The sequence below is a fragment of the Balaenoptera physalus genome (genome assembly GCF_965194825.1).
Source record: "Balaenoptera physalus genome assembly, chromosome: 5".
In the NCBI taxonomy this organism is placed as follows: domain Eukaryota; kingdom Metazoa; phylum Chordata; class Mammalia; order Artiodactyla; family Balaenopteridae; genus Balaenoptera; species Balaenoptera physalus.
Genome location: NC_138884.1, coordinates 2,578,714 through 2,591,977, shown reverse-complemented (window position 1 = coordinate 2,591,977; position 13,264 = coordinate 2,578,714). Strand labels below are relative to the sequence as shown.

Below are 13,264 nucleotides of genomic sequence, written 5' to 3'. Positions count from 1 at the left end.
TTGTTAGAACAACACTTGAACTAGATACAATGACCCCAGTTTTTCTTTTCTTTTTTTTTTTTTTTAATTAATTAATTAATTTATTTTTGACTGTGTTGGGTCTTCGTTTCTGGGCGAGGGCTTTCTCCAGTTGCGACGAGCGGGGGCCACTCTTCATCGCGGTGCGCGGGCCTCTCACCGTCACGGCCTCTCCCGTTGCGGAGCACAGGCTCCAGACTCACAGGCTCAGTAGTTGTGGCTCACGGGCCTAGTTGCTCCGTGGCATGTGGGATCTTCCCAGACCAGGGCTCGAACCCGTGTCCCCTGCATCGGCAGGCGGATTCTTAACCACTGCGCCACCAGGGAAGCCCGACCCCCGTTTTCCAGACGAGGAAACTGAGCAAAATGAACTTTCTTGGTGTCTTAGTGCAGGCTACTGTAACAAATTACCATAGAATGGGTGGTTAAAACAACAGACATTTATTTCTCACAGTTCTGGAGGCTGGAAGGCTGAGATCCGGGTGCCAACGTGGTCAGGCTCTGGTTGAGAGCCCTCACCCTGCTTGACAGGAGGCTGTCTTCTTACTGTATCCTCACCCGGCCCAGAGCAGAGAGAGGAGACTTCTGTCTCTTCTTACAAGGGCACTAATTCCACCACAAGCGCATCACCTTCATGATCTCACAACCTCCCGAAGGCCTCATCTCAAAACACCATCACATTGGCCACTGGAGTTTCAACATGTGAATTTTGAGGGGAGACAACATTCAGTCCACAGCACCCGCCAAAAGCACCTCGCTGAGATAAGAATATTTTGTTTACAAGTTCCTCAGCTCCCCTGAATTTAAATGCAGATTTATTGTCATCAGTTCTATTGTCTGGTTGTTTCTGTATCCTAAGTAATTAGTGCAAAGATAAAGCAAAGAGCATTGCCTTTGAGCTGGTGATGACCTCAATCAAGGTTGTCTTCATACCCCAAAGACCTGCAAAATAATGTGCCTTTTGAACCAAAGCATTGGTTATTTCCTGTAGGGAAATAATTGGGGTGTGTTATATTTAGAGAAGCAACATGTTCATTCTTATAAAAATAATTGATTTTCTTCTACGTGTACAGTGCTTTGTATCTGTTCACCTTTTTAATCGCAGAACCCATCCCAAGCTTCTTACCAAAGTTCTTTGGCTTATAATTTTTGGCTACGATACACATTACATGTGGCCATGGGAACCTGAGGACTGCCTTTTGGAAACATCTGTGATTTTACTGTAAAAGGTATCTTTATGGACGCAGAACTGGTGCTGGCCTGTAGAGGATTTGATTTCTTTCTGTGATTTTCCTCCACACCCAGCCACGAGGGCTCCTGGTTTTCATTCCATGGAGTGCGAATGTCAGTCTCTCTCAAATTTCTTCTTTTCCCAGTATTTACAGGTTATGACCTTGCTTTGAGAAAGGGGCTCGAATCGTAGGGCTGGGTGCTGAAGGTGGGTGGCTGGGTATGTGATATAACCTGTTCTCTGTGTGTTCTAATCCAATGGATGCAATGTCTAGGAGGAAACAGAACACTATTCATAAAGGGAGAAGAGGTACAGAACGACCTCGCATAATGTGGTTTTGAGTCTTCTGAACTTTTTACTTTATCCTTCCTCCTTTGGCATTTTCCTCTCTTCTTCCTGGCCTGCCCTATTCTTTTTGGGGTTTGTCCACCAGGGCAACGGGTCTCAAGCATAAGCATGCATCAGATAACTGGAGGGCTCGTTACCATACAGATTACAAGGCCTCTCCTCCAGAATTTCTAATTTAGCAGATCTGGAGTGAGGCTGAAGGGTTGCATTTCTAATAAATTCCCAGATGGAGTTAATACTGCTGGTTCAAGGCCAGAGTTTGAAAACCACTGGTCTATGGAGTCCCAACTGCCAACTGGCAAACTGCCAATGCCTGGAAGTGGGACGGGGAGGATGGGCTCTTCCTTGACCTTGCACCCCATTTCCTGCCTGGAAACCAGCGTGTACTGCTAGGGCCTCGGTGTCTCAGAATAAAACATGAAAATCCCTCCATCAGGCTTTGCCTGTAGTTCCTTCCTGGGGCTTGAATGCATAGGGTGGACGGGCCGGATACATGACACCAACACATTCTGTCTTTTCTAATCAGTTTCTTTATCAATTTATAACCGTGCGTGTGTGGTTTTCAGAGCCCAACAATTTATCAGATGTGCCACACATGTCTGAACCATCGTGGGGAACACAACTGAGTCTCAAAACGAGATACAAGTGTAGAAACGACCCCAGATTTCTCTCTGTCTTCTTTTCCTGTACTTTCAAGGTGTTTATTTGTAGCTCCATTTCTAATGTGCCCAATTTAATCTAGGATCGCCAGGGGGCCTTCCTTGTACTCCGCCAGCAGCTTATTTCTTTGACACCAACTTGCCTTAGGGGAGGAGAGAAGAGATCCTTCCTCTGCACTAGTTTCCCGCAAGGAGCCTAAGGATTGAGAGTGCTTTATTCCCTCTTCATCCCTCCACACAGGCTGAAAACCACTGCTGCTTGGGGCGTTCTGTCCTAAGCCAAGAACGACCCAGGGCCAGCGTGTCTGTCTGTCCTGGCTTCCCTGGGAGTGTGGCTTGGAAACAGAGAATTGAGGCCTTCAGTATCCACGGCTGAAACAGAGAAGCTTAGCTGTCTAGACTGTCTGGGGCTTTTAGAAGGAACTTACCTCAGACTTACCTACTTTTTCTGTACTCCACAATGAGTCTGTGTGTTCTTGGGCTTCAGAATTATAAAACAAATGCTGATTATTATCACATGCATAGATCATCTAATTATCTAGAAGTGAAATGACAACCCTACGAATATCTGTTGCTTCCAATATGTGTCAACTTGACTGTCATATATTTTACCTGTTTCCTATACTATGCTGTGTTTCTGGAAACATTGCTCAGTTTCTGGGGACGTGGCGGGACCTTCCTAACACAAACACAACTTTAAATAAATGGAACCAACATTCCTAGGGAGATGAGGCTAAAGGGATTATTGTGGGAGATTTCTACACCGGGAAAAGGCAGGGTTACTCTTCACCAGGTATAACAGCAGACACAGGGGAGAAGACCCAATGCAGTGAAAGGCCAGCCAGTTCGTCCCCTGGAAATGGGCCTATTGGTGCTCTCTTGGTCGCACGTGAGAGATGGACCTAGGACACTCACCATCGCTTCATAGATGGATCAGTCTAGCTTTGAGAAGACATGGGGTTTTCTTTGAAAGTGCTTCTCCTGTTGAGACTAGGTGTGGTGGCGTGGGTCAGTAGGAGAAATGTCCTTAGCAGTGAGTCATCAGTGTCAGATAAAAGTGCACGTATTTCTACAACACATAACACAAAACCTGTAACTTCTTTATAAGGTTTTTTTTGTTTTTTATAAATTTATTTATTTATTTATTTTTCTCTTTAGCTGTGTTGGGTCTTCGTTTCTGCGCGAGGGCTTTCTCTAGTTGCGGCGAGCAGGGGCCACTCTTCATCGCGGTGCGCGGGCCTCTCATTATTGCGGCCTCTCTTGTTGCGGAGCACAGGCTCCAGACGCGCAGGCTCAGTAGTTGTGGCTCACGGGCCCTGTTGCTCTGCGGCATGTGGGATCTTCCCAGACCAGGGCTCGAACCCGTGTCCCCTGCATTGGCAGGCAGATTCTCAACCACTGTGCCACCAGGGAAGCCCCACACCATTGTCTTATTGTCTACCTTTCCGCTTTGTTTTGCTCATGATTTCTTTCTTTTTTCTTTTTTCTTTTTTTTTTATAGATTTATTTTTTAATGGAGAGAGAATACTTTAGGTACGAGGTAATGTTATCACATCGGTCTCTCTGAGCTAAGACTATTCAGAGCAGTAACAAATATTTTGAGTGTCCTATGTGTCCTCACGGGGTGTATGTGAATATTATATCGCGACAACAAATTTTCAAACCGTGACTCACTCAAGGAATTCAGGCTTATTTTTCTAAAACTGAATGGAACTTCGCTCTGGAGCCCCATGATACCTGACGGGAGAAAATACCTTTCTGCTCAGTTTCAGCCGTGACCTTGAGCAACAGATGGGAATGGTTGCACATTCCAAAGTGCGGTGTGGGATCGCCGTGCCCGGGAAGGCGGCTGCTGTCTTGGGGAGCCTGAGGCTGCTGAGGCAGAGGACGTGACCGTGTCTGTTGGACCATTTGTGGGCGATACACACAGGCCCAAGCGAGAAAGCCAGCCTGCTGGTTATCTCAAATGCTTTCCAAGAGAAACAAGGTGATCTCCGCAGAATAGGGGGCTGCCAGATTCCAAGGGGCTGAGCAGACGTCGACAGCCAGCCAGAGAGGCCACGATCTTCAAAGTGACTGCACCTTCCCCCCTAGAGGGTCAGCTTCACGCACCTGCCCAGCCCCGAGAGCCGGTACGCCAATTCATGACGTCAGAGGGCAGTAAGGACATTCGTGCTGTTTCCTCTCCCTTCCCAGCACCCTTCACCTCTGGAACAGCCAGAGCCAAACCCAAAGCCAAGCGGGTGGGTGGGAGGATGAGGAACGGGTAGTCTAGACAGAAAAAACAATCCCAAATGGATTTCCTTTCACCCTGTTCAGTAGATTTTGGCCATACTTTTTTGAGGAACAGCAAAATGCCCGAGAGGGGAAATGCTGTAAACGTAAAAGAAATGTGAACATCTCGACTACTACATAGAGTCTAACTTTTGTGTGTGTATGTGTGTGTCTGTGGCTCAGATGATGGAGAAATTTTAAAAAGTCGGACTACAGAAATTATGCCTGAATTTTTATCCAAAGGAGTTGAAAAGGGCTACGAGTGCACAGAGTGGGTTTGAATAGGCAGTGGGAAGGATGATTCAAATTGTTCTCTGATGCTATCTGCTGAGCCCTGTTTATCCAGTGTATTTGTAATATCAATACATTAGGTACACCCATGATTCCATGAGCTGGTTCCTAATTCTACCAGAGACCTTCCCCTTCGGCAATGGTGACTCCCTGTCAGATGCCAGGGCTGGGAGAAGGGCCTCCAAGAAGTTCAATGAGGTGTCAGGAACAAACATTTTGGGGGCGAAAGGAGTCAACCAAGTTTACTAAGTCAGACAACTCTTATCTACTTCCTAAGCATTTCTCCACTAAAAAAACCTGCTTTGGAAACAGCTAGCAGAGTCTTCTGCTTAGTAGAACCTGGCCTCTGCCAAAGACTTACTTTTACTTTTTAAAGAGTTCAGGTCAGTTATTCTTCTGAATACTGAAAATAACAAGATAGTTTTACAGACCAGCTTGGTTATAGTTTCCTTTCAAAAAGTTAATATTTACTATCTAGAAAATAATTCTGGGCTCATGGAAGTGTGCTTTAAGAGTATTGCTACCATATGATCCAGCAGTCCCACTCCTGGGCGTATATCCGGAGGAAATCATGGTTTGAAAGGATGCATGCACCCCAATGTTCATTGCAGTGCTGTTTACAATAGCCGGGACATGGAAGCAACCTAAATGTCCATCAACAGTGAATGAATAAAGAAGATGTGGTACATATATACAATGGAATACTACTCAGCCATAAAAGAGAATGAAATAATGCCATTTGCAGCAACATGGATGGAACTAGAGATTATCACACTAAGTGAAGTAAGTCAGAAAGAGGAAGACAAATATCTTATGATATCACTTATATGTGGAATCTAAAAAAAAAAAATGATACAAATGAACTTATTTACAAAACGGACTCATGGACTTAGAGAATGAATTTATGGTTACCAGGGAGGAAGGTGGTAGGGAGGTATAGATTGGGAGTTTGGGATTAACATATACACACTATGATATATAAAACAGACAGCCAACAAGGACCTACTGTATAGCCCAGGGAAATCTACTCAATATTCTGTAATAACCTAAATGGTAAAAGAATTTGAAAAAGAATAGATACATGTATATATATAACAATCATTTTGCTGTACACCTGAAACTAACACAGCATTGTTAATCAACTATTCTCCAATATAAAATAAAATTAAAAAAAAGAGTATTGGATAACAAAGGAAATCACTTTGATGCTTAAGTTCTCATGCAGTTTAGCCAGAATCTATGAGTGCTTCTAGGAAGAATAGTCTGAGTTTGAGTGCTACAGGAACAGTTCTAGTATAATTTTTGGTATTTGATCACTTGGAAGTTTATCCTTTCCTTCTATACATATTCCAATGCCTTGATCTTTTCCACATTGTTAAATATAGTCTTTTTACAATTACACACCGTACTCTAACTCCCACTCCCTGCCCTCACCCCCCTATAACAACCTTCTTTTCCTGTGGGGAAAACATTCCCTGTCCCCTGCCTGCCTGTGTGCCTTCTAGACTCTATTTGCTGTAGAAGCAAAAGCAATAAGTCTAAGTGAGACCCAGAGGTCATCAACCACTGCCTTTGTGCCAGGACAAGCAAGCCACCTACACCAATCACTAACCTGTTTTTAAAAGAAACCTCCAATCAGGGAGAATCCACAACTTCTTTTTGTGAACTGTTGCACCGAGCAACGGCACACTATAAATGTCTCTTCCCACCGATGTGTACTCTTATCTGCCTGTTCTTTTTTCTCCCTCATTTGCATTAACCCTTTCTTGCCTTTTTATGAACTTCTGGGCCTTCTCGTCTCAGAAGCGGTGGGAGACTAATGTTACTCTGGACACAGCCAGGATGGAAAGGTAAGTCCCTGTCAACGTTGGTGCCCTAATCCCCGGTGGCTGGGATGGACAGAGAGGCAAATGCATTCACCTCGTGAGGCGTTTATTTCACTGCTGCTAAGCGAACACTCTCAAATGCTTTTTAACACCAAAAAGGCTGACACGTCTGAGTCTATTTCCAAACAGGCCACTAGAGGGCTCCCAGGAGTTAAAAATAAGTGGAAAATTACGGCATTTGCTTTTTTTCCCCCCAGAATTTAAAATTAAAGTTTATTTTTTACAATATTAAAAAAAAAAACCCTTACACATCTTAAAAGTGGGTTGTCAGCAGCCAGTTAACAAGTACCCGTTTTGCTTTGCAATCAGAAGTTTTCAAGGGAGCTTTGAAAGCAGAGCTGAAATATTTGAAATGTGGAACACTCTTGACCATGAAATATGTTCTACTTACATGCCTCAGCCTTTAATAGTTCTTTGCATTAGCGTCAGGGATTACATTCTTCCTGGAGCCAAGCACGGGGCCAGCTGTGTAAGTAAGGTTGCTTACCAGTTCTTCTTTTTAATAATGTGAAAGAGTAGAGCTAGAGGGCTTTTGGTTTTCCTTCTTTCAGCTGACTTTGGTGAAAAGAAAAGGAATAAAAAGCAGTTAGATGTGTGTTTTGTGTTTATGTGTGTGTGTGCGTGTGTGTATGTGTGACTGAATAAATGTAATTGCTTCCAAGATACATGGGCATGTATGGCTTTATAATAACCCTTAAAGTCAGATAATGGAATATATTATGAGGAAAAGACTGTACCATACGATTAAGAGAATATGTTTCTGAATTTGAATGTTAATACTTGGTGCTTCTGTCCAATTAGTTAATGCAGGACTTTTAAAAATAAATAGAAGATAGCTACAGATTTCTGAATTCTTTGGTTACTTTTCTTAAATTATTTCTGAATTTCAAAACAAAAAGCCTGGATTTGTCCAATTTTAATGCTTTTCCTTCAGGATCAAATTAAATGACTCTAGCTGCAAGTTATAAAATAGTCTTGGATTTTGGTGGTTGGTTTTCACTAATGGAAACTGAATATCAAATCTATACATCTATCTTGTTTCTATTTGTTTTAAACCTCACTTAAAAAATCATTTCGTGGTGATAGTGATGAAAGGAAAGGTTCCGTGTTTTCCTTTCCTCCTGTGGAGGAACTGACCGAGTCTGAGGCTGTGACTCAGTTCACTCTGTGTCCATTCATTCCCAGGAACTAGCCAGACCTCTCCTCGGGGAGGCTGACGGGGTTCAGAAGGTTTGCTGTGGCCAGTATCAGAAGCCTTCCCGGCCCCATCACCCGCCCTTAACTTCCTCCTCGGCCCACTGGCGACCACTTAGACACCTGCGCAGAGGCGACAGCTGCGTTCAGAAAGCCATGCATCGTGCCAGAAGGAGCCGACGGCAGACTTTAAACCCTGCTCGGCATGTGGACGAGACGCAGAAATGAGCTGTCCGGACCAGCCGGGGCAGCTCCTAAACTGGTTCCTCTCCTCCCTGTGCGTCCCGAGGGCGCGGAAACTCTGGAGCAGCCGGCGCCCCAGGACCAGGAGGAACCTGCTGCTGGGTACGGCCTGCGCCATCTACCTGGGCTTCCTGGTGAGCCAGGTGGGGCGCGCCTCTGCCCCGCACGGAGGGCGCGCGCGCCAGGGGCCGCACTGGAGCCGGGCCACCGCCGAGGCCCCCTTCCCTGAGATACCCCTGGACGGCACGCTGGCCCCTCCCGAGGCCCAGGGCAATGGGACCACGCTGCAGCCCAACAACGTGGTGTACATCACCTTGCGCTCCAAGCGCAGCAAGCCCGCCAGCATCCGTGGCACCGTGAAACCCAAGCGCAGGAAGAAGTATGCGCTGGCTTCTCAGGCCCCGGGACCCGGGGCTTTGGTGGGACCGTCCCTTCGGCCTCAGGAAGCTGCAAGGGCAGCTGAGGCTGAAGTGCCCGGCCACGTCCGGGGAGGAAACCTGGCCCAGGCTGGGGAGCGACCCTGGGGGTGGAGGCAGGGTCTGGGAGCGCGAGGTGGGGACGCAGATGTGCACCTGCCCCGGCCCGGGGGAAGCAACATCAGGATCTACAGCGAGAGCGCCCCGTCGTGGCTGAGCGGAGACGACATCGGCCGCATGCGCCTGCTGGCCGACGGCGCGGTGGCGGCTCTCCAGCCGGCCTGGCCCGGGGGCCGGGCGCGCCTGCTGCTGCTGGAGGGGACCGGCCGGCCCGCGGCGCCCGCCTGCGGCCCCAGCCCCTGCGGGCTGCTCAAGCAGCCTCTGGACATGAGCGAGGTGTTTGCCTTCCACCTGGACAGGATCCTGGGGCTCAACCGGACCCTGCCTTGTGTGAGCAGGAAATCCGAGCTCATCCAAGGTAACCGTTCCCCGGGCTTCTTGTTTGCAGCTGGTGGAGACTGGGCTTGATTTCCTCTTCTCCCTCAGCCTCTTTTTCTAAATGGTTTTCTCCACCCGCCTTTCCCGTTTGGAGAGCAGCAGCGCGTCTTTCCATGCGCTTGGCGTCCTCGATTTTCTCGGCTTTGGGGGGACACGAGAGCGCCCGGGCGGTGCTGCGCTGCGCACGCAATTGAAGCCCCCGCGGCGCCATCTGTGCTCTCCGTTCCCCTCGCCGCGCTTCCCAGTGGCTTATTACATCTGATTAAAGAAAGGGGCAATTTGTGTGATGAGGACAGGGAGCCGGGGTGGAGACAAAGAACTTGCTGACAGTCAGGCATCTTAGTAAATGGGTTTGTATGGAAGTAAGTAGAATCCTGTGCACTGGAAGCGTTTAAAAATAAAGGCGAAGAGGGTTATCTTTCTTCGGCAGATGGAATCGTTTTAAGAGGCCCAGAGCCAGACCATGTTAGATTCGACCCCTTCATCTTTCGCGATGGACGTGACCGCTTTAGCTTACAAAGAAAATGAGGCCAAAAGAGGTGATTTGTTCAGTGTATATACCAACCAGCCGCGTGGTTTCTCCGACTCCATGACTACGGTTTATTGAGCCTGAGTGCCGCGAGGTGCCGTCAGGTGACAAACACTGTGGCAGGTTCTGGGGTGTGCAGTCTGCCGATTCAGCTGCAGGCGTCAGGGCTGGTGTGTGACAATGCTCACGCCACAGAAAGGGTTTTCTCTGAATCCTAAGGCTCTTCCAGCGTTCCAGCACGAAGTAGGGTGGGTCCTTGGCTGCGTTTGAAAGCAGAGTGACCCCAGAAGTCACCACTCTGAATCCAGGCTGGTCCAAGAGGCTAAAAAGGACCCCAAAGAGATTATAAGCTCAAAGGCTATTTCCTTACTGCCTGTTACCACAAAACGTAGCAGTTCAGCCCAGTTCCCATGGGGTCTGGACTGGAATGGATTAAAGCCTTGGGAGTGGCCAAAAGGCAAACTGCATTTTCAATGGCTTCAGGGGTATAATTTAGTCTTAGAATGGGTACTTCTTGAAGTACCACTGGTTTACTTAGAAAGACCTGGCATTCCCTACTCATGCTGGTTCGTGGCCAAGTGCTGCAGATTCACAGGTGTGTTTCGATGCCCCGGATTCACAAAGGCGTCCACCAGGATGGCGCTGACGTGAGAAAGCCTCTCGGACGTTCTGTCAAATGTGGTACAACCTCATTCCCGGAGGGGCCTCACTACTTGCTAAGCGCTATGCTGACTGAGACGTAGCGTCTCTGTACATCTTGACTCCTGCGTTTCTCACAGCAGTACTAGGAGGTAGGTGCGATTCTTATCTCCACGTGGGGGATGAGAAGGCTGAGGCTTATTTAGGCGAAGTAACTGGCCTCATGTTAATGGTTAAGCTGGGTTTTGCGCACAGGCCCAGCAAACTTCAAAACGTCAGCTCTTAGCCGTTGGGCTTAGGTGACGGTACCACTTCTTTCCAGACAGGTGCACCCTGGAGAGAGGGAGGATGCGGGTGGGCACGGAGAAGCAGGCACACACTGAGCCTGTCCTGGACCGAGCAGGGCAGAGGGTCCCCCCGGAAGGCTCCCTTGCCGTTCATTCATGTCATAAAGGCCCTGAGAGGAGGTGATGCGTGCTTGAATGTATCCTGAGGCATGGTACTCTGATCTGTCCTTCCAGCTTCCCTGGGAGCTCCTGGACGGAAGTTGAGAGAGGAAAGTAGTGGTTAGGAGCCTGGGCTCTGGAGCTGGACCCCTGGGTTTGAATTTACCAACCGTGTGACCCACAAACGTCACAGTATCTCTCTGACCCTCCATGTTCTCAGCTCTAAGTGACAACAGTACCCACCACATGAGGTTGTTGCTAGTTAATACAGGGAAAACACGTAGACCTGGTGCTTGACACACAGTAAACCTTCAATAAATACTGCTATTTGTGTTACTACACAAAGCACATGAGGTTCCAAGTTCACTGAGTTACTCATATAGCCTCCAAGCCTCACCTATCGTTTCTTTTTTTTAATTGAAGTCTAGTTGATTTACAATGCTGTTTCAGGTGTACAGCAAAGTGATTCATATATACATATATATTCTTTTACAGAGTCTTTTCCATTATGGTTTATTACAAGGTATTGAATATAGTTCCCTGTGCTACACAGGAGGTCCTTGTTGTTTATGTATTTTATATATAGTAGTGTGTATCTGTTAATCACAAATTCCTAATTCCTCCCCTTCCCCTTTGGTAACCAAGTTTGTTCTCTATGTCTGTGAGTCTGTTTCTGTTTTGTAAATAAGTTCGTTTTTACCATTTTTTTAGATTCCACATATAAGTGACATCATATGATATTTGTCTTTGTCTGACTTACTTCAGTTAGTGTAATAATCTCTAGGTCTATCCATATTGCTGCAAATGACATTATTTCATTCTTTTTTTTGGCTGAGTAATATTCTATTGTGTATATACCACATCTTCTTTATCCATTCATCTGTCAGTGGACATTTAGGTTGCTTCCATGTCTTGGCTATTGTAAATAGTGCTGCAGTTAACACTGGGGTGCATGTATCTTTTCGAATTAGAGTTTTCTCTGGATACGTATCATTTCTTCATGTGACAGGGCTAGGACTAAAACGTAGGTCTCCTGCTGGCTTAGTTAAACTTTTTGGTGTCAGGATACCTCTTAGGTATTTAATTCTGTTCTCTGAAAATCCAGCATCTTTGGGAATGAAGAAGGCAGTTGCATTAAATTTGAAGCAGGCATCTATAATTCCAATGTAGACTGGTGTTCCTCTCTCTTTGCAGAAGTAAGTGATGATGGAAAGAAACCAACAAGGTTGTATTGACACGACTCTCAATGTGATGAGTTAAATACCTAAGACTGTATCTCAAGGAATACCAGAACTTTCTTTATTCTTTCTTTGATACTTTCTACTAGAATGTAGTTATTGAGAGTCATAAAATCAGACCAGTTTCCTCAAGAGGCTAGGACATGATTTATAGTTATGAGTACTCTACACAATATAATTCTACTCATGGAGACGTTGTACTGATGTAAAGTACATAAATAGATCAGTTCTGGTCACGGTAGGGGATTAACAGTCTTAGGTTCTCGGTATCTCTCTTCACTCGCCTATCTCTAGTCTTTTCCTGACTTGTGTCTTTCTTCCCTTGATTTCCACAGATGTGTAGATCTTCCCTCTAGAGTCCTCCTAGTCTTCTCTTGTCCAAGCTTAGCTTTATTTGCGCCTCCCTAGCTACCTAAGGGGGTGATGGATCTTATCTTGTTACCCAGCATCTGTTTCTGGCTCATTCTATATCATTGCTTTATAATTATAGTTGCTTATTTAATCATCTCCTCTTTCCCACTAGGCTCTAGATCTGTGAAGGCAGAGACATTTCCTGTCGTGCTCATCATTGAATGTCCCGATCCCAGGGGAGAGTCTGGCACGTAGTAGTTGCTCAATAAATATTTTTGAATGAATGCAAGAATGCATTTTTGGTCTGTTTCACTGACTCCAAACAGTAAATCTGTACTTGCTTCTGGCTTCAAAAACTCAGGACAAGTGCTACCATTTTAGTCCTAAATCCAGGCTGGGATTTCTCCTCGAGATTCTTATAAATAGCTCATTGAAAAGGTAAAGAAAAATATCCTTGGCAGCCTCTGTATTATGCAAATAATAAGGTTTAGGGAGCTTATTCTTGTGAGGACCATCAATATAATATGGTCTGTGGCTTCACACTGTAATGTAATTTGATAATGAGTTTTCTGTAGGAGGAAAAATAGAACTCAGCTTAGGTAGGCATTTCTCTGATGATCTGGCTTGGTCTGGGAGGAGATCTTTTCATATCTGGGAGAGTGGACAGTCAGCCAGTCCTGTAAATAGTCTGCCTTAAGTGCTGTTTCTGTTCTCTGACTTTTGATGAATGTTTGTGAAAATAAATTCATGCTTAGTACCAAGAACATCTCTAGTCTCTTGTGAGTCGAATATAGATATTTGGCTTATCGCAGTTAATCTCTCAAAGAAACCTATGCAGGAGACACTTTCTTACCTCAATTTTGAGAAGAAAGAAAGATAAGAAGAAGGCAGCTCAAGGTCATACAATGAGTTAATTGTCCAGAAAGAATTCAAGCCCTTGTCTTGTAACTTCCAAGACTTTCCTCTTTATCAATCTGCTTTCCTCACCAAATCCTTTTGGGGG

The 13,264-nt window shown here is 46.0% G+C and overlaps 1 protein-coding gene across 3 annotated transcripts in view; it reads left to right on the top strand.

The window, feature by feature from the left end:
* Positions 1–5,005: 5,005 nt before the first annotated feature.
* GASK1B (golgi associated kinase 1B) overlaps positions 5,006–13,264 on the top strand; it is a 110,603-nt gene continuing 102,344 nt past the window's right edge. For 2 of the 3 annotated variants that reach the window (XR_014263588.1, XM_082461784.1), the window contains exons 1-2: positions 6,769–7,176; positions 7,893–9,038. Coding sequence is in view for 2 of the 3 variants with exons in the window: in XM_082461784.1 (XP_082317910.1) it covers positions 8,126–9,038 (913 nt within the window). In the remaining variant the exon portion in view is untranslated. Of the gene's footprint in view, positions 6,672–6,768; positions 7,177–7,892; positions 9,039–13,264 lie in introns of those variants that run through there. The other variant, XM_082461785.1, reaches the window with a different exon arrangement.